The sequence below is a fragment of the Neomonachus schauinslandi genome, chromosome 1, assembly GCF_002201575.2.
Source record: "Neomonachus schauinslandi chromosome 1, ASM220157v2, whole genome shotgun sequence".
Taxonomy (NCBI): domain Eukaryota; kingdom Metazoa; phylum Chordata; class Mammalia; order Carnivora; family Phocidae; genus Neomonachus; species Neomonachus schauinslandi.
Window position 1 is genome coordinate 120950955 of NC_058403.1, and position 20561 is coordinate 120971515.

Here is a 20561-nt window from a genome sequence, read left to right on the forward strand (position 1 = left end):
CCTGGGAGCTCTGCTGCACTCAGGCACCCCCGGTCTTTCTGTGACCCTGAGGGTTCTCAGACCACACTGTCCCAGTGAGGGTTCCATCCCCCACTTAGCCACTGGAGCGACGTCCCTCAGCGGAGCAGACCTCTAAAAGTTCCGATTTGGTGCTCCGCTGCTCTGTCACTTGCCAGAAGCGGCCAGCGGAGTCCCCCTCCCCCGCCATCTATCCTCCCTAATATCACCTCGGATTAACTTCTCCACACGTCCTACCTTCCAGAAAGTGGTCACTTTTCTGTTCAGGGAGTTGTTGCTATTCTTTTCTTCAATCTCTTGCTGAGTTCGTAGGTGTTCAGAATGGTTTGATCCCTATCCAGCTGAATTCCTGAGACCAGAGGAAATCCAGGTCTCCTACTCCTCCGCCATCTTGCTCCGCCCCCCTATTTATTTACTTTTTAAAAAGATTTATTTATTTTAGAGAGAGCATTAGTGGGAGGGGCAGAGGGAGAGAGAATCTCAAACAGACTCTGCAGTGAGCATGGAGTCTAACGTGGGGCTCAGTCTCACAACCCTCAGATTGTGACCTGAATTGAAACTGAGTCCGATGCTCAACTGACTGCATCACCCAGGCGCCCCTGTTCTTGCTTTTTAATGTAAGTGTTTATAAATTTCCCCCCTAGCACTGCTTTCACTGAGTCCCATAAGTTTTGGTGTGTTTTGTTTTTTATTTTGTTTTTGTTTTTGAGTTTTATTTAAGTAATCTCTACACACAGTGTGGGGCTCATACTCATGACCCTGAGAGATCAAGAGTTGCATGTTTTGACTGAGCCAGCCAGGTGCCCCTATTTTTGTTTTTCTTAATCTTTAAGTATTTTCTTTTTCTTTCTTTTATCTTTTTTTTTTTTTTTTTAAGATTTCATTTATTTGAGAGAGAGAGAGAGAGTACGAGCATGAGCAGGGGTGAGGGGCAGAGGGAGAAGCAGACTCCCCGCTAAGCAGGGACCCCGACTTGGGGCTCAGTCCCAGGACCCTGAGATCGTGACCTGAGCTGAAAGCAGACACTTAACTGATTGAGCCACCCATGCGCCCCTCTAAGTATTTTCTAATTTCCCTTGTGATTTCTTCTTTGATCCATTGTTTGGTTGAGTGTTTTGCTTAATTATCGCAGATTTCTTTGTTTTCCATTTTCCTTCTGTTACTGATTTCTAGCTTTATCCTGTTGTGGTCTGAGAAAATACTTTGTATGATCTATCTTTTAAAATCTGTTGTGACTTAATTTGTGCCCTAACATATGCTCTGTCCTGGAAACTGTCTCAAGTATACTTGAGAAGGCTGTGTCTTGTGTTTTTGTTGGGTAGAGTGTTCTTTATAAATCTGTTAGATCTGGTTTATTTTCAATTCCTGTTTCATTACTTATCTTTTGTCTGGTTGTTCTGTTATTGAGAGTGGCATAGTAAAGTCTCCAACTACTATTATAGAACGATTTCTTCCTTCAATTCTGTCAACTTTTGCTGAATGTGCCTTGATGGTCTGTTATTAAGTGTATACTTTTTATAATTGTTATTTCTTCTTGCTATATTGAACCTTTTATTAATATGTAATGTCCTTTATCTTTTGTAATGTTTTTTGATTTAAAGTCTGTTTTGTCTGATATTAATATAGCCACCTTGCTCTCTTTTGGTTCTTATTTGCATGGAATATCTTCTACCATCCTTTCACTTTCAATTCTTTGTGTCTTTGGATCTAAAGTGACTCTGTTTTAGATAGCATATAGTTGGATCATATTTTTATCCATTCTGCCAATCTGTCAAGAGTTTAATCTATTTACATTTAAAGTAATTGCTGATAAGTAAGGACTTATTTCTGTCATTTTGCTATTTTTTATATTGTCTTACAGCTTTTCTGTTCCTCATTTTCTGTATTACTGGCCTTTTTGTGTTTAGTTGATGTTATTGAGTGAAATATTTTAATTCCTTTATTTCTTTTTGTATATATTCTATCACTGTCTTCTTTGTTGTTATGAGGATTACATTTAGCATTCTCAAATTATAACACTCTAATTTGAATTTATAACAGCTTAATTTAAATAACATGCAAAAACTCTGCTCTTTATGTTCCATCCCCACCTCTTTCAGTTGTTGATGTTACACGATCACATGTTTATACATGTGTGCCCCAAAACATAAACTTATATAATTTTTTTTTTAAATTTTTTTTCTTTAAAAAATTTTTTTAAATTTAAATTCAGTTTAGTTAACATATAGTGTATTATTAGTTTCAGGGGAGAATTTAATGATTCATCAGTTACAATACATCAAGTTGCACTCATTACATTAAGTGCCCTTTTTCATTGGCATCACCCAGGTACCCCATCCCCCTACCCCCCTCCCCTCCCGGAACCCTCGGTTCATTTCCTATCCTTAAGAATCTATTATGGCTTGCCTCCCTCTCTGTTTTTATCTTATTTTTCTTTCCTTCCCCTATTTTTTTTTAAAGATTTTTATTTATTTATTTTAGAGAGGGAGAGTGTGAGAGTGGGGGGAGGGGAAGAGGGAGAGAATCTTTCAAGCAGACTACCCACTGAGTGGGGAGCTTGACATGGGGCTTGATCCCATGACCACGAGATCATGACCTGATCCAAAACCGAGAGTTGGATGCTTAACTGACTGAGCTACCCAGGTGCCCTTCTTTTTTATTTCTTTTTAGGTTTTTCATCTCTTTATTTATATTTCCATTTTGTTCATATATTGTTTGTTTTCACATCTTCCTTTACTTCTTTAAGATGATTGTTTAAAAGTCTTTGTCTAGTAGATCTGCCATCAAGTCTTCCTTTTTTTTTTTTTTCCTTTCCTTCCCATGGATTGTTTCTGTTGATTTTTTTTTCTCTTTGAATGGGCCATACTTTCCTGATGCTTTGCATGTTTGTTACTTTTTTGTTGGAAACTGGACATTTGAATCTAATAATGTGGTAATTCTGAAAATCAGATTCTTCTCCTTCACCAAGGTTTGCTGGGTTTTGTTTTAGTTTTTGATTGTTATAGGCTGTCTCTGTGCCAAGGATCAACCTGAGGTGTAAACTTAAGGTCTTCTCAGGTTTTTTTCAGCCTGCACTTTTCACTCAGCATGTGCCGTGACTTTGCAATTTCCCAAATGTGCATTTGCTTTTAATTGTGTAGTCTTTAATGTCTGGCTCCCAAAAGGGGCAAGACAGAACAATGAAGGGGAGAAGAAAAGGATGATGGCCCTTTAAAATTCCTGGAAGTCACTTTAGCTTCTTTACTTCTCTGAAGTTAGAAGCAGTAATCACTGATCAGATCACAGAACCCTGATATTTGGAGCAAAGGGTTCTTTTTGCTCACCCTACACAAACTGTGGGTAAGCTGCTCCTGGTATGCTGTGTACAGCTGCCAGTTGTGGGAATGGGGGTGGGAATGGGTATTTGTTACTGTGCTAAGAGCTAAAATTGTAATTAACCACAAATTATCATTCTAGTTTTCTCTGGAATTTGCAAACCTCAGTAGACTCCACAGAGTTCTAAAATAGTTACTTGAGACAGAATCTGCCAGTGTAATTGTTGTCTACATGGTGAGACAAATTCCTGGTACTCTTTACTCTGCATTCTTCCCAGAATCCTCTCCTTCTGAACTTTTACAATGGGACAGAATTCAGGAAAGCCTTTCTGATTTCTCAGACTTCTCTCTTCTGTTGCTTTTGTGTAGTGTTAAAAAATATGGCAGGTTGTTTTCTGAGATTTCCTGGGTCTGTTACCCAATCCACTTTGATCTCAACTTTCCCTTCCTCTCTCTTGTCTCTGTCTTGCTCAATTTTGGTTCCATTCCCAGAAGTTTCTTCTAACTGTGGGCCCTGTCTTGGAGTTCTTGCATGTCAGTTTTGAGTGTTCATAGGACTCTAGCAGCTGCAGTCCTTCTTATGGCACAAGGACAAAACCCCTTCCAGATTCACCTGTTATCATATTAGTGCAATAGTGAATATTAGTGAATACTAATGATTTGGGAATCCTCCTGTTTTTATGACTTAAATACTGCCTGTTGCTTTTGTTTGTTTTCTTACACAGATGCTGACAGCTTGCAGTTCTTAGTGATTTATCCCCACCCACTTATATTTTGATGTTTGTGGGGAATAATTTGTCACTATGTTTTGATGCAAATACTGTTCTTTGGTTTTTTTCTTTGTTACCTAGTTGCTTTTGTTTTATTAAAAAACTTTGCTGTTACCATGCCATCAATCCTTTCTTTATTCTTTTACTTTTACCATTTTGTATATTTATATTTTATATGGCTTTTTAATATTTTAGTTGTCTTTTTTCCTTTAAAAACATGTAGTTTGACTTTTTTTTTTTTTTTTTTAATCCAGCTTGACAGTCTTTCTCCTTTAACTGGAGCATTTAATCTATTTACATTTGATATAATTACCGATGTGAGTTTAAATATATATTTCTTTTGTTCTATTTGTTCTTTGTTTCTCTCCTTTTAGATTTATTTTTATTCATCCTCATGGGTCCTTTTTTTTTTTTTTTCTTTTAGGAAATTACACACTTGAGTTCTGTTCTTTAGAGGCTATTCCAGAAATTCTTAAACATCCTTATTTTGCAAAATACTGATATTAAGAGATACCTTTATCTTCCTCCTGAATTATAAACAAAATTAGAACACTGTTACTCTACCCTACTCCCAGCTAATACATTTTGTTATGTGCATTTTAGCTATATTTTATTTTTATTTATTTATTTTTTAAAGATTTTATTTCTTTATTTGAGAGAGCAAGAGAGAGAGAGAGAGAGAGCACAAGCAGGGAGGAGGGGCAGAGGGAGAGAGAGAAGTAGACTCCCTGCCAAGCAGGGAGTCTGATGTGGGACTCGATCCCAGGACCCTGGGATCATGACCTGAGCTAAAGGCAGATGCTTAACCAACTGAGCCACCCAGGGGCCCCTTAGCTATCTTTTTAAATCTTCACAAGACCTTATTTTATGTAGTCAGTGTTTCTTTACAGTATTCATTTCTTTGCTCTTTATTCCTTTCTGCATTTATGCCTTTTTAATCAAGGAATCTTTTGCATGAAGCATCTCCTTTAGAATTTTTTATAGAATAGATGTCAGATTTGTTTTGTTTGTTTGAAAATGTCTTATGCCCTTATTATTAGTGGATATTTTCACTAGATTTAGAATTTTAGATTGGCAATTCTTTCAGCACATCGTATATATTAGTCCACTGTTAGTTTCCATTATTACTGCTAAGAATTTAGCTGACATTTCAACTGTTACTCCTTTGAAGATAATCTTTTTTTTTGTAATTGCTTTTAAGATTTTCTGTCTTTATTTCTCTGTACTTTAATATGATGTGCCTAGGTGTGATTTTTTTTTTCTCTATTTTGTTTGCCATTTGCTGGGCTTCTAGAATCGGTGGATTTATGTCTTTCATTGGCTCTCAAAACTTCTTAGCCATTATGTCTTCAAATCCTGCTTTTCCATTTTTTCTCTGTTTCTTGGATGCCAGTTATGCATGTATCCTCTCCATTTGAAGTAGAATGTCTGCTGTGTTTTCCTGAATGTAGCATAGAGAACTAAAAAGATGGAGTCTGTTCTACCTTCCCTTCATTTGTTCATTTAATTTTCTCTTCTGCTTTCTAATCTACTGTTGAGCCTGTGATTTGAGATCTTACTTTCAGCTATTGTAATTTTTTGTTCTAAATTTTTATTCTTTTTCAAATCTGTTTTGTTTCTTTTTCAGTTTACAGTTCTCTGCCAAAAGTTTCAGGCTTTGATTTTTATTTCTTTGAACATTGTCAGCATAATTGTTTTATTGTCTCTGCCTAATAATTACAATACCAGAAGTCCTTCTTTCTTAGTTGGTTTCTTTTGACTGTTATTTCTGTCTCTGTATGCCTTGGTTATCTTTGTTTGCTGGATGTTGTATTTGAAATGTTTTTTGGTGGGGATAATTTAAGGCCTTTTTCCAGAGAAGATTTCATTTGCTTCTGCCAGGCGCATGGAAGCACTTTTTTTTTTTTTTTAAGTTTTATTTTTTAGAGAGAGAGAGCAAGCACAGCAGGGCAGGGGAGGGGCAAAGAGAGGGAGAAGCAGACTCCCCACTGAGCAGGGAGCCCAAAGTGGGGTTTGATCCCAGGACCCTGAGATCACGACCTGAGCTGAAGGCAGATGCTTAGCCAACTGAGCCACCAGGTGCCCCATGAAAGTTTAATTTGAGACCTTCTTGAGATATTGGATGACTCAGAGGAGAGGAAACCAGGTTTCAGTTAATGGGACATATAGTTTACTTCTGGTTAACCCTTACCCTGAGCATTGTAGTCCTTACAGGAAACAATTTTAAATGGGGGGGTGGGGTGCGGCATTTTCACAGCTCTTTGGATTTCCAAATGCCTTTAGGGAAAACGTGGGTTCTCATCTCCTCGATTTTTTGCCTGGTAATTCCTCGTTATTGTGTTAGTCCTTTAATGCTTGTAAGAAAAATAATTTAATGTCTTTTTTTTTTTTTTTTTTTTTAGTTTTAAGTAACCTCTACCCCCAACATGGAGCTCAAACTCACGACCCCAAGATAAAGAGCTGCATGCTCTACCATATAAGCCAGCCAGGCACCCTGAATTTAATGTACTTTATTCAGCTTTTTTTGTTGCCCTTTGGAGACAGAGCTGCCTACTCCACCATTACCAAAAGTAGACTACTTATCTCATGGAATTTAGTCTTACCTAGACATATTTATGTAAAATAGATGTATGAGGTCATTATCTGGGTAATTTGTAGAAAACATCTAAGCTAATACATGATGCTATGATTAGGTAAGATCCATTTTGTTTAGCATACTTTTTATGTAACAACTGCCACTTATCTATAAGTTTCTATATGCCAGGTATCTCATTCTAAGTACTTTCTACTTGTCTGACTTAATTTAACCCATAAGGTGTAAGTATTACTGTATTCTTTCTTTTACAGATGAAGACATCAGTGCTCAAATAGGTTAATGAGTTTGTCAATGTCATATAGTTTAATAAATAGTTAAGCTAGTAGTCACTCAGGCTATCTGACTCTGAATGCTAAACTGCTATACTTTACTCTTTATAGTGCTACAGGAACATATAACAAGAGGACTTGATCTGGTCATGGGATTAGGGGAGTTTTTCCTGAAGAAAGAAATCTGAGCCAGGATCTGAAGGTCAAGTATAAGTTAACTAAGTGAAGAATAGGATAAGAGTGGCCAGGCCTTGAATCTGGAGAGAGATGACATTTTGATGATTTGAAAGAGGTCCAGTGTGGTAGTTAGGGAGATTGTCAGAATATGTGGCTCCACACTCTTTGGGGGAGTATCTTACATTGATATCTACCACCTTTGTGTCTGGTCTATAAGGGAGTATTCTTCCCACTTTAAAATGCTGATTGACCCTTGATGGTGATATGGTAGGATGAACACAGCACCACCTCTGAAGTATTCTTGCCAGAAAATACTGAACCTGAATCTAATAAAGCCTCTAGATGTAACCAGTTTACAAGAAATATAGGGGATGGAGAAATAGGCTAAAAGACAAGAATACAGTAAGCCAAATCTGAAATAGGGGGAGTTTTGCAAGACAGATGGCCTATTTTTTCAACAAAAAGGGGATAGGACTGCTGTAGATTAAAAGAAACTTTAGAGTGCCGCATGTGAACATTGTTTGGATCCTGATTTGGAAAAAAAATAAAAAAGACATTTTGGGAAAAATTGAACCTGGACTAGGTATTAAGTGATAGTAAGAAATTATTAATTTTATTTGGTGTGATAATGGTATTGAAATTGTGTTTAAAAAATTTGTATTTGTTAGAGATATATACTGAAATAAGTGTGTGAAGAAGAAATAAGAATGGAAGAATACTGGCTTTCACTGAAGCTGTATTCATGGGTTTATTATACTCTTTCTCTATTTTTGTGTATTTCTGAAAATTTCTCTAATGAAAGGTTAAAACTAGCTGAAAGATTTGTAAAAGCAGGAGGGATTAACATTGTGGGTGACTGAGTTGTTGAAAGAGACCAAAGCTTAAAGGGGAAATAGTATGATGCCAAGCACAAAAGTGGCAGAATTTGAGAATTTGTAACATGTTATTAGGTTTATCTGAAAATAAAGTGGAAAGACTACACCCTGTAGACCAGACTTAAGGGTGACTGGTAAATTGTTTAGTTGGATTTCGCTATCTGTAGCAGCATAAAAGGGGAGAAGGATGCTTTCGAAAAATACTGACCTGGCAGCCAGGAGGCCTGCTTCTTTTCTTATTAATCCTGAGAAGATCATTTCACCTCTCTGGGTGTCAGATGGTTGTACCTGTTGTATTGCTACAGCTCTCCCATATGTTTCTCTGCCAGCTACGAACAGCTAGGGATTTGGGATTAAACAATATCCAAGGTGTGCTAAAGATCTAAAAGTTCATGATGCTAATGAATGTGTGTGATTGTGCCTCTTGAAAGGAGGAATTATACCTACATGTCAAACAATCCAAGAAATTTTTTTCCTGTAGGATGATAGAATCTTAGATAACAAGAAGAAGTGATGGTAGGGTAGACTGAATATAAATTTTTGTGTCTGCCAGTCACACAGAATCCTTTGTTGCTAGCTTCTGATCTACTTAGAAATAAAGACTACCTAAGAAAGTGGCATTGCATTTACCCTTGGAGTTAGTCCAGTGAATTGTTAAACTGGCCTGTAACTTTGGGTCAGGTACGGTTTTTTAGTTTTTCAGGAAGCAGTTTCCAAAAGAGAGCAGTTTATTTATTAGTAGCACATGCTTTGCACATTTAGTTAAAACAGATAGTTCGTGTGTGTGTGTGTGTGTGTGTGTGTAAAACCCATAATGTTTTATTTCTAGAGGAGAACTAAGATAGCGTTTATTCTAATCATTCTTAAGATCAGCTTTCTAAGAAGTCATACAAGTTTTGACACAGGAATGGCTTAAATTGCCTAAGAGTTATAGGTTCTTTTAAATATTTCCTTTAACACCTATTGCACTTTTCTTTTTTCATTTAGACAACGTGAATATTTTTTCTTGCCAGTCTACTTCTTCTTATTTCACAAAAGATATATCTCCAGCAGCCCCTAAAGCCTAGGAGTCCAGTAAATCATCAAACACACTCATGACTGAAAAACAGGTAAACTTAAAATATTTGAGCCAGTGTTTCTTGAATATGTGCCAAAGAATACTACATCTACATATGTGAAAAATCTTAAAAATCCTTAAAAGGATTCTTTAGTAAAATAATTTTGGGAAATGTTGGGTTAAAGATTATTTAATGATTTCATTATTCTGAGACTTCACAATACTATTCATAAGGAGGCTTTAGCATACAGTATTTCCTGTTTATTTAACATTAATCTCATGAACATTTCATTACTGTTCTGTAGCACATACTTTAGAAAATATTATTCTTAGCTCTTTTCAAGAATTTTCAAACAGTTACATTATTCTTTTCTCAAAAGAGGTATCAGAACAATATATATATCATTTGATCATTCAAAATGTGTGACACTGGGGCTCCTGGGTGGCTCAGTCATTAAGCGTCTGCCTTCAGCTCAGGTCATGATCCCAGGGTCCTGGGATCGAGCCCCGCATCGGGCTCCCTGCTCAGCAGGAGGCCTGCTTCTCCCTCTCCCACTCCCCCTGCTTGTGTTTCGTCTCTTGCTGTGTCTCTCTCTGTCGGATAAATAAATAAAATCTTAAAAAAAAAGTGTGACATTATTTACAGAGTACTTGGTTTTCATGAGTCATAGTAGACACTGAGATGTTCACACATTTGGCCCCTAAACCAGATATCTTCAATAATTTTTTTTTTAAATTTTTTTTTTTTTAAAGATTTTATTTATTTCAGAGAGAGAGAATGAGAGAGAGCACATGAGAGGGGGGAGGGGCAGAGGGAGAAGCAGACTCCCTGCCGAGCAGGGAGCCCGATGCGGGACTCGATCCCGGGACTCCAGGATCATGACCTGAGCCGAAGGCAGTTGCTTAACCAACTGAGGCGCCTGTGCCCCTATCTTCAATAATTTTAATTCTGGGTCATGTATCTTGTGACCAGAAGACCTACAACATAAATAAGGGAAAAGAGTGTAGGAGGGAAAAGAAGTGTGGAAAGGATAAAGAAGGTGAAGAAAAAGTCAGCAGTCAAAAGGAAAGATTTGGTGCTGTTAGTAATAGTGCTATCATAGTCATAAGGGTAATTTGTTCCTCTTTTGTCTTGAGAGATTCTTTAATGTTTAGGGGCATTTAGATGTGGAAAATAATACTTTTATATATATTTTGTCTTTTGCCTAAATTATTAATCTTTAAGCTATTACAGTATTTAATACTATACATCGCTAGTGAAAACTTGTATAAATTTTATTTTTCAAGCACTTAAACACTGATTGAAAATTCACCCAAATTGCCTTTTCAAATATACATTAATAACTTAAAAAGTAAGTCACACAGTGATTTCAAATTCATTTAAAAGACTTATAAACTGTTATCATGGATTTAAATGTCTAATTAAAAAAACCATCTCTATTTTTATTCTTATCTGTATTGTATGTACAATATTGTATTTACCTTTTTCTTTCCATTAATATGTTTTTATTTACTTAATCTAGAGAGTTAGGGTTCCCCTCTCAGGTTTATGGCATAAGTAAGTACTTATTTAGAATTAAGGATATAAAACTTGGGAGTGTCTTTCAGAGTGATTCTACTAGAATCAGTTACCTAGATGGACAGACTCCTTTTTATAGTTAGACCTTGTCCATTATACAAGGGACTATCTGCATTATTGGTCTTGACCATTCAGATGTTTTGATTTTTTTTTTTTTTTGTGACCCTACTCATTAAATGATACTTGTTTCTGAGTGACTTGTATTTAATTTACTAGTCAGTTAATATGACCTAATATGCAGCTGTTTTTTTTTTTTTTTTTTTTAAACCTTGGGTCAGAGGGGAGGGAGAAGCAGACTCCATGCTGAGCAGGGAGCTGGATGTGGGGCTTGATCCCACAATTCTGATATCATGACCTGAGCTGAAGTCAGATGCTTTACTGACTGAGCCACCCAGGCGCCCCGCAGCTGTTTCTTTTGAGTAGGGCTTGGTGTGATTCAGTTAAACAAAAAAACTAAGGTCTGTTTGGTTCACTGAAATTACAAGGTGTTGGTGTTTTTGTTTTAATTTATCCATTAAGACCATACATATGAGTATGGAATTATATAATGTAATTATTTGTGCTTATTTGCATTCTTTTTGGTCTGCTAATTTTGTTAGAAATTTGTTTTAATTTTAATCATTATATGTGCATAAAAAATTCACATTAAAAAACTTTGGAGAAAAAGTTCCATTATTTTGAAAACAAGGAAATTATATTCGAGGGGGTGTTTCTTCACTTTATATGTTAAAGTTGATCCTTTTCTTGTGGCTTATAATTACAGCGGGAAGAAGCAGAATGGGAAAGCATAAATGTGCTGTTGATGAGGCATGGCCTAAAACCTTTGTCTCTAGTCAAAAGAACTGATCTTAAAGGTAATCAGATCCTATTCTTGCTATTCCTATTCTTGCTAGATCCTATTCTTTCTTGTTATGGTAAAAAATTTTCCTTGTAAAACTTTCTATCTTAAAATTTTTTTGCCTTTTATTTTTACCATCTGTGTTATATTCCAAAAACATAGATCTCATCGTTTTTGACAAACAGTCATCACAAAGGATGAGGCAGAATTTGGAAACATTGATGGAAGAAACAACACGTCAACAGAACATGATCCAGGAGCTCATAGAAACTAATCAGCAGCTTAAGTAAGAAGATAGAAAGAATTCTCTTTTGAATTGTTTATGTGCAAGTGGTATGCATTCTAAAAATAATTGCCTTGAAAAGAATCTTTGATTTTTAAATCAAAATTTTTAAAAAATTTTCTGTTTTGATTAAATATTAAGTTTAAAAATATTTTAATAGGTAAATCTGTTAGTAATAGATATGTAATGGTGCCCTATATTTCTCCTATTGATTTGTGTTATATGATGGAAATTTTAAGAATGCAAAGAAATTTTAGAAATTCATTATATTGTTAGATGGGCATGTTTGTTGATGTGATTTACCTTTATTACTAAGGGAAGCAATTGTGTGTCTATTATTAGAAATGAACTTCAGTTAGAACAAAGCCGAGCAGCCGATCATGAACAACGAGCTAATGACTTGGAACAAATTATGGAGAGTGTGAAGTCCAAAATTGATGAATTGGAGGATGAATCTCTAAATAGGGTTTGCCAGCAACAGAATATAATAAAAGATCTTCAAAAGGAGCATAAAGCTTTACAGGTATTGATTATGTGTTTTCATAGATGATAGTACTAAAACAGCTCATTAAGGTCACAGGTGACTTCTTTGTTGCTTAATTCAATTGTCTTTATCTTATTGATCTATTACTATTGCCTTCTTAAAGTTCTTTCTTCGTTTGGTTTCCAGAATATCCTCTCCTCTGGTTTTCCTCTAACCCCACGGGTCATTCTTTAATTCCTTTGCTGGTTCTTCCTATCTTCCTATCCAATTAGTGCTGGGATTCCCCAGTACTCATTCTTAGACTTTTCTCATTCCTGTGTATTCTGACTCCCTTGGTGATGTTCAGTCTAATGCATAACATAAATTCATTCATAATTTTAAATCTGTAGCCTAGGTATCCTCCCTTAATTCCACACTTACACCTTGCAGCCTACTTGATATCTCTACTGAATGTTTAAAAGGCATCTTGAACTTTAAATGTAAAATGGAGTTCCTGAATTTCTTCCCAGAACTTTTTCTTTTAGTGTTCACTCCAGTCCAGGTCACCTTCATTTCTCTCTTACCTGTCTCTTGGTCTCCCTGTTTCCACCCTTGCCTTTTTTGGTATGCTTTCAACATAGTAGCTCTGAAACCTCTAATGGCTTTCCTTCCTCTTTAGAGGAAAATCAAAAAGTCTTACCATGACCTCTAAGGTCTTACATGGTTTGGCTTCCTGTTACCTTCTAATTTCATCTAGTTTACTCCTTGCTTATTTTACTACAGTCACACTGACGTTATTGCTCTTTTTTTTTTTTTTTTTTTAGTGAGGTGGAGGGGAGAGAGAAAGAGTGCATGAGCAGGTGTGAGCAGGTGGGGGAGGGGCAGAGGGAGAGAGAGAATCTTAAGCAGGCTTCATGCTCAGCATGGAACCCAGTGAAGGGCTCGATCTCACAACCTTGAGATTATGACCTGAGCTGAAATCAAGAGTCAGACACTTAACCAACTAAGTCACCCAGGCGCCCCATGTTCTTGCTCTTCCTTGAACATTCTCACCTCAGGGCCTTTGTACATTCTGTTATTTCTTTTTCCTTTGCACTGCATGCTTTTTCCCAGTTAGCTGCATGACTTGTTCTCTCCTTTCTTGGGTGTCACCATCTCTCAGGTGACAGTACTTTCCTGAGTACTTTACTTATGGTTACCAGTTCCATCCCCTACACATCATACTGCCTTCCCCGATTTAAATTTTATCTATAGTTCTTACCATCATCCAACATGCTAACATACTATATACTTTGTTTTGTTTATATATCTCCCTGTGTTAGAATATAAGTTCCATGAAGGCAAATATTTTTGTCTGTTGTATTATTAATAGTCGATGCTCAAATATTTGAGTTATTGAATTAAATTTACATAACATTTTTATGAAATATCCTTTGTGATTATAAGTTGGGTTACTTTTCTTTTTATATAAATAACAATATTGTAACACTGAATGCTTTATTTCCTGATTTTAAAAAACTTGTTTTAAAACATGGGAATTTGTTATAATTAGAAGAAAATAAATCTTTTGTAGTGATAATCAATTTTAGTTGTATGAGTTATTACAGATTCTTACAAATATATCTTTATGAACATCAAATCCTTGAAGTGGTTTTATTGGCACAACACTATTTACCTACTGCACACAGGGATTTAGGCTGCCTAAAAGGGATCAGTACTCATCAGGCTGGGTCTAGATGTCCATTCAGTTTATGTTGGCAGCATTGGAAGGATCAGATGAGTTTTAATATAAAGTCCAGGGGGTCAGAGAGAATCAGCTAGAGACCATAGGGAGTTCTGATATGAGGACAGAGGCAGTTGGTGTTCCGCCCTCATTTAGACTGCCAGCTTGGGGTACACAGTGCTAGAGCTGCTGGTGTTGATCATAACTCCAGAGAAGATAGCCAAATCTGTTTTTATTACTTATCAGTCGACAAAATCCTCAGCCATTAGGATGTTATGTTTTTAGGTTGGCTTTGTTAAGTAGTTTTCCTCATCAATGGAGCATTATAAAATTATAAAGTCTCTCTAAAAGGAGGAGGGAGTTTGGAAATATTTCTATATGCATTTGATTTTGACCTTTCTCCCAGAGGGTGTGTGGAAACCCTAGACCACTTAACACATCAACTTATTGATGTGAGAAAGCAGCCATCAGGAGCTGTTAAAGGTGCTAGGTCCTTGGTTGACAGAGGGAGTTGAGGTGGAGGATACAAGTGTTATTTTTCTAGGAAGATATCTATTTATCTCTTCAAAGAGGTTGATATATAAACAATTACAAAAGTTAAAATATTGGAACATAAGACATACAAATTTACCAGGGTTTTAGGCACTGCAAAGAACTGTTACTTGAAGGTTCATTGGTAAGGGATGACTTGTATTTTTCCATCAAATAGTTCCATGTGTCATAATGACTTGTAGTATTATTAGCTTTCTATTGCAGATCCCAGAGATTTTTTAATATAACTTATAAATTGGTACAGAGGAGGTCTCATGTTCCAGTCTGCCATGGAAGGGAACAGACAGAATTAAGACTAGGGTATGGACACCTGGTGTTGGGGGAAGGCTGTCTATGCTAAATTGATCAATTGAAATTAGTTGTTTGTTTGTTTTTAAGTCCCTGAAGGGTACTTTAGAGTATTCACAGAAATTGGCCAACCCAAGGAATTTCTGTCCTGACAGTGTAGCTCGATTGTCCATACCATTACAGACTAGTCATACATTCTGTTTCATACTAGTCAATCTGTGCTTTCTTGGGGAAGATGGGAAGTGCCCCTGGAAAACCCTTATTTCACCATTTATGGCACATTCTTCTTATTTTGGCATACAGTTTCCAATTTAAAATGCTTTAATGTTGCTTGTTTTGCAATTGAGAGAAAGGAAATGTTGATCTTGTATGTATGTGGCAGAGAAGTCAAGGAAATCAATAGATGTTTGACAACAGTATATTGAAAGATTGCTAGGGAAATGCAGAAACCAAAAGACAGTATTATATTTGCAGTTTTTATGTTCTGCCATGCAGTTTCTCTTTGTACTTAGATGAGTGTGTTGATTTCTTTGGATGTAGTTTTATAAACTCTTAGGTTCTTTAAATTTCTAAACAGATAATTTTTTAGTTTTAAGTCAGTGTGATCTGTATCAGGATATAATTCTCCCTCTTTGCAAAAATGATGTTGCTATTCATAGGGAGTATATAGATTGGTAAACTGATTTTAACTGTTATTTAGTGGTTACTTCAAAGATTAAAATATGTATTCTTTTCTGAAGGGGGGGAAATCGGAGGGGTGGACGAACCATGAGAGACGATGGACTCTGAAAAACAAACTGAGGATTCTAGAGGGGAGGGGGGTGGGAGGATGGGTTAGCCTGGTGGTGGGTATTGAGGAGGGCACGTTCTGCATGGAGCACTGGGTGTTATGCACAAACAATGAATCATGGAACACTACATCTAAAACTAATGATGTAATGTATGGGGATTAACATAACAATAAAAAATTTTTTAAAAAATAAAATATGTATTCTTTTCTCAAAATCTAATGTTACTTGGCTACTGGAAGTCCTAGCCACAGCAGTCAGACAAGAAAAAGAAATAAAAGGTGTCCATATTGGTGAGGAAGAAATTAAAATGTCACTATTTGCAGATACATGATACTATACATAGAAAATGTATAAAGACTATCAAAGGGTGCCTGGGTGGCTCAGTCAATTAAGTGTCTAACCCTTGATTTTTGGCTCAGGTCATGATCTCAGGATCATGAAATTGATTCTCACATTGGGCTCTGCGCTGGGCATGGAGCCTGCTTAAAGTTCTCTCTCCCTCTCCCTCTGCTTCTCTCCCCTCCCCATACTTGCTCTCTCTTTCTCTCAAAAAGAGAGTATCAGATAACTATTAGAAATAATAAATGATTGGGCGCCTGGCTGGCTCAGTTGGTTAAGCGACTGCCTTCGGCTCAGATCATGATCCTGGAGTCCCGGGATCAAGTCCCACATCGGGCTCCCTGCTCAGTGGGGAGTCTGCTTCTCCCTCTGACCCTCCCCCCTCTCATGCTCTCTCTCTCTCTCATTCTCTCTCAAATAAATAAATAAAATCTTAAAAAAAAATAATGATTTCAGTAAAGTTGTAAGATACAAAATTAATTCACAGAAATGGGTTGTGTTTCTATACACTAATAATGAAGTAGCAGAAAGAGAAATTAAGAATTCCATTTATAATTGCACCAAAAAGAATAAAATAGCTAGGTATAAACTTAACCAAAGAGATAAAAGACCTGTACTCTGAAAACCATAAAACGTTGATGAAAGAAATAGAAGACAACACAAGCAGATGGAAAGATATTCTATGCTCATGGATTGGAAGAATTAAAATGTTAAAATGTCCATACTACCCAAAGCAATCTACAGATTCATTGCAGTCTCTTTCAAAATACTAATAACATTTTGACAGAACTAGGACAGATAATACTGAAATTGGTATGGAACCACAAAACACCTCAAGTAGCCAAAGCAATCTTGAGAAAGAACACCAAAGCTGGAGGTATCATAATTCCAGATTTTAAGATAGGCTACAAAGCTGCAGTGATCAAAATAGTATGGTATGGACTGATTGAATTCCGTGGGCATGGGAGCCTCTCCAGGGAGAGAGTGTGAGAGATGGACATGGACAAATGGATTCATTTAGAGCTGTGGAACAGGATGCCCTCTGAATGTGAAGAACTTGTCCTGGACAACTGCCAGTTGATTTAAGGCAAAATCAAAGGCCTCACAGATGAATTTGAAGAACTGGAGTTCTTAAGTACAGTCAGTGTAGGCCTCACCTCTGTCACGAACTTACCAAAGTTAAACTTTCGAAGCTTGAACTAAGTGATCACAGAATCTCGGGGGGCTGGAAGTATTAGCAGAAAAGTGTCCAAACCTCATGCATATAAATTTAAGTGGCAACAAAATTAAAGTCCTCAGCACAATAGAGCCACGGAAAAAGAAAACCTCAAGAGCTCAGACCTTTTCAGTTGTGAGGTAACCAACTGAAGCTCCTCTTGCAGCTCACATATCTTGGTGGCTACAACCGAATGACAGGGAGGCCCCGACTCAGATGTCGAGGGCTATGTGGAGGACCTGGATGACAATGAGGAGGACGAGGATGAGGAAGAATTATGATGAAGATGCTCAGGTAGTGGAAGATGAGGAGGATGAAGAGGAGGAAGAAGGAGAAGAGGAGGATGAAGAGGGTTATAATGACTGGGAAGTAGATAATGAGGAAAATGAAGAGGATGTTGGTGAAGAAGAAATGGGTCAGAAGTGAAAATGAGAACCTGAAGATGAAGGAGAAGACGATGACTAAGTGGAATAACCTATTTTGAAAAATTCCTATTGTGATTTGACTATTTGTACCCCTAACTACCCCCCCAATCCCATCCCCCAAAACTTATTGTTTTCTGATTGTAATGTTGCTGTGAGAATGAGAGGGGAAAAGTATACGGTGGGTTGTCGGGGGAGGGAGGGCAGGAGGGAGTAGAATAAAATGCTGTTTTTATTGCAAGAAAAAAAAAAAGACAGAGATGAAAGGAACCAAATAGAGAGCCCAGGAATAAACCCATAATTATATGGTCAATCTATGACAGAGGTTGCAAAAATATGCAATGGGAAAAAGTCCGATTAATGATGCTGGGAAGACTGGACCTCTACATGCAGAAGAATGAAACTGGGCTACTTTTTTACACCATGCACAAAAATAAACTCAAAAAGGATTAAAGACCTATATGTGAGACCTGAAACCATAAAACTCCTGGAAGAAAACATAGGCACTAATTTATTGACATTGGCCTTAGTAACATTTTCCTACATATGTCTCCTCAGGCAAGGGAAACAAAGTAAAAATGAACTATTGGGACTATATCAAAATAAAAAGCTTTTGTACAGCAAAGGGAACCATCAACAAAATGAAAAGACAACCTGCTGCATGGAAGAAGATATTTGCAAATGATATATCCATCAAGGGGTTAATATCCAAAATGTATAAAGAACTTACACAACTCAACACCAAAAAAACCCCCAATCTGATCAAAATATGGGCAGAGGACCTGAAGAGACATTTTTCCAAAGAAGATGACATACAGATGGTCAACAAACACATGAAAAGATGCTCAACATCATTAATCATCAGGGAAATGCAAGTAAAAACCATCAGAAGATATTACCTTATACCTGTCAGAATGGCTAGAATCAAAAAGACAAGAAATAACAAGTGTTGGTGAGAATGTGGAGAAAAAAGGAACCCTCTTGCACTGTTGGTGGGAATGTAAATTGGTGTAGTCACTGTAAAAACCAAAATGGAGATTCCTCAAAAAACTAAAAATAGAAATACCCTGTGACCCAGTAATTCCACTACTGGGTATTGGAATTGGTATAGGAAAAGATATCTGCACTCCTATGTTGATTGCAGCATTGTTTACAATAGCTAAGATACAGAAGCAACCCAAGCATCTATTGATAGATGAATGGATAAAGAAGATGTGATATACATTATTCAGCCATAAGAAAGAATGAGATCTTGCCTTTTGTGGTAACATGGATGGCCCTAGAGGGTATTATGCTAAGTGAATTAAGTCAGATGGAGAAAGACAAATACCATATGATTTCACTTACATGTGTGGAATCTAAAAGATGAATAAATAAAAAGTAGAAACAGACCCATAAATGGTTCTGGTGGTAGGGGGATGGTCAAAATGGGTGAAGAGGAGTGGGAGATACTTGCTCCTAGTTATGGAATGAGTAAGTCATGGGGTTTAAAGGTACAGCATAGGGAATATACTCAATGGTATTGTAGTAGCATTGTATGCTGACAAATGGTAGCTATACTTGTGAGTATAGCTTAAAGTATACAGTTGTTGAATTTCTATGTTGTATACCTGAAACTAATGTAACATTGCACATAAACTACTTCATTTAAAAAGAAATTTAGTATTACTTTGTAATTTTTACCTTATTCCGTGCCAGTGCAACACCCAAAACAATTTTGCCACTCCCCAACTTGTTGTATATTTTAATTCTCTATTTTTATTGACTCTCTACATTTTGTTACCACTGAAAATTGAAATAACACAAAATATTTCTTTCCTGTTATTATTTAAATTTTTACAAAGCAGGAAAAAAAAAATCTAGTTACATACTCTGCCCTAATTGTTATTTATTATTCAAATCACTCAGTGTAAAGCCACCAAGCTCTTTTATATACTTTTTTTCCATAAGTTCTTTAGCTTCAATTTTTTACTTTATGTTGGATTCATCTTTTGAGTTTACCTTTCTGAAATAACACACCAAACCATAAGACGGAGTGTTTCTCGGGGCCAAATGAAAAAATAGACCTAAAGCTGTTTTTTTTTTTTTTTAAAGATTTTATTTATTCATTTGAGACAGAGAGAGAGAGAGCATGAGCAGGGACAGAGGCAGAGGGAGAGGGAGAAGCAGGCTCCCCGCTGAGCCAGGAGCCCGATGTGGGGCTCAATCCCAGGACCCTGGGACCACGACCTGGGCCGAAAGCAGACACCCAACCATCTGAGCCACCCAGGTGCCCCTAGACCTAAAATTTTTTAAAGTCAGTAAGACATTCAGAATATATAACTGCTTTATAAGTACTGAAATCTAAGTAGGGAGGAAAGAGATTCGGGAAGGAAAAGGACAATTCATGTGGCACAGGCTATTAAGATTGTTACTGGTGGGAGATTCTGTGTTGTGTGAATGGTCTTGGTTCTTGGATGCCCCACGAAAGATTTATATGGGAATCTGAACTCCAATAAAACAGCCAGAGGAAAGTAGCAAGCACAAGGCAGTTTATTAAGGACAGTACACTCTCAAGATGGGAGAGCGGGCAGGCCCAGAGATGGCGACTGCACTGGAGTTAGGGGTGTCTTTTCTTTTTATGTTTGCATAGGTTATGGGTCATAGCTACAGTGGTCTCTGAGGTTGTTTCTAAGTCATCTAAGAGACTCCTACTGGTAGGGAGGGGGGTTTTCGGCCTTACAAGGTTCTTGCCAGAACTGTCTTGGCCATCTTCCCCCACGGGAAGGGAGGAGTCGAAACCACAGTGTAAATGTAATGAAGATGTAGGTTATTGTAGGGCACAGACTGGAAAGAAGAACGCATGCTCTGCACCTGCTGTTCTTGATCTGATAGCCCTGGGAGGTGGGAATCTATGTAACCACTGTTCACCACCATCCTTGCCTCCAGCTCTTATTTAGCTAACTGCCTACTCTATCAAAATCAGCTATCTAGTCATCTTTCACTCAGTTA

The 20561-nt window shown here is 37.0% G+C and overlaps 1 protein-coding gene and 1 pseudogene across 3 annotated transcripts in view; both read left to right on the plus strand.

The window, feature by feature from the left end:
- The window catches only part of CEP70 (centrosomal protein 70), a 106682-nt gene that overhangs the window by 37494 nt on the left and 48627 nt on the right, over positions 1-20561 (plus strand). For 2 of the 3 annotated variants that reach the window (XM_021678872.2, XM_021678871.1), the window contains exons 3-7: positions 7079-7169; positions 9007-9128; positions 11419-11509; positions 11656-11779; positions 12119-12299. In XM_021678872.2, coding sequence (XP_021534547.1) covers positions 9114-9128; positions 11419-11509; positions 11656-11779; positions 12119-12299 — 411 coding nt within the window. In that variant the 5' untranslated portion in view covers positions 7079-7169; positions 9007-9113. The remainder of the gene's footprint in view (positions 1-7078; positions 7170-9006; positions 9129-11418; positions 11510-11655; positions 11780-12118; positions 12300-20561) is intronic. The other variant, XM_021678873.2, reaches the window with a different exon arrangement.
- Positions 16926-17613, plus strand: LOC110570827 (annotated as a pseudogene).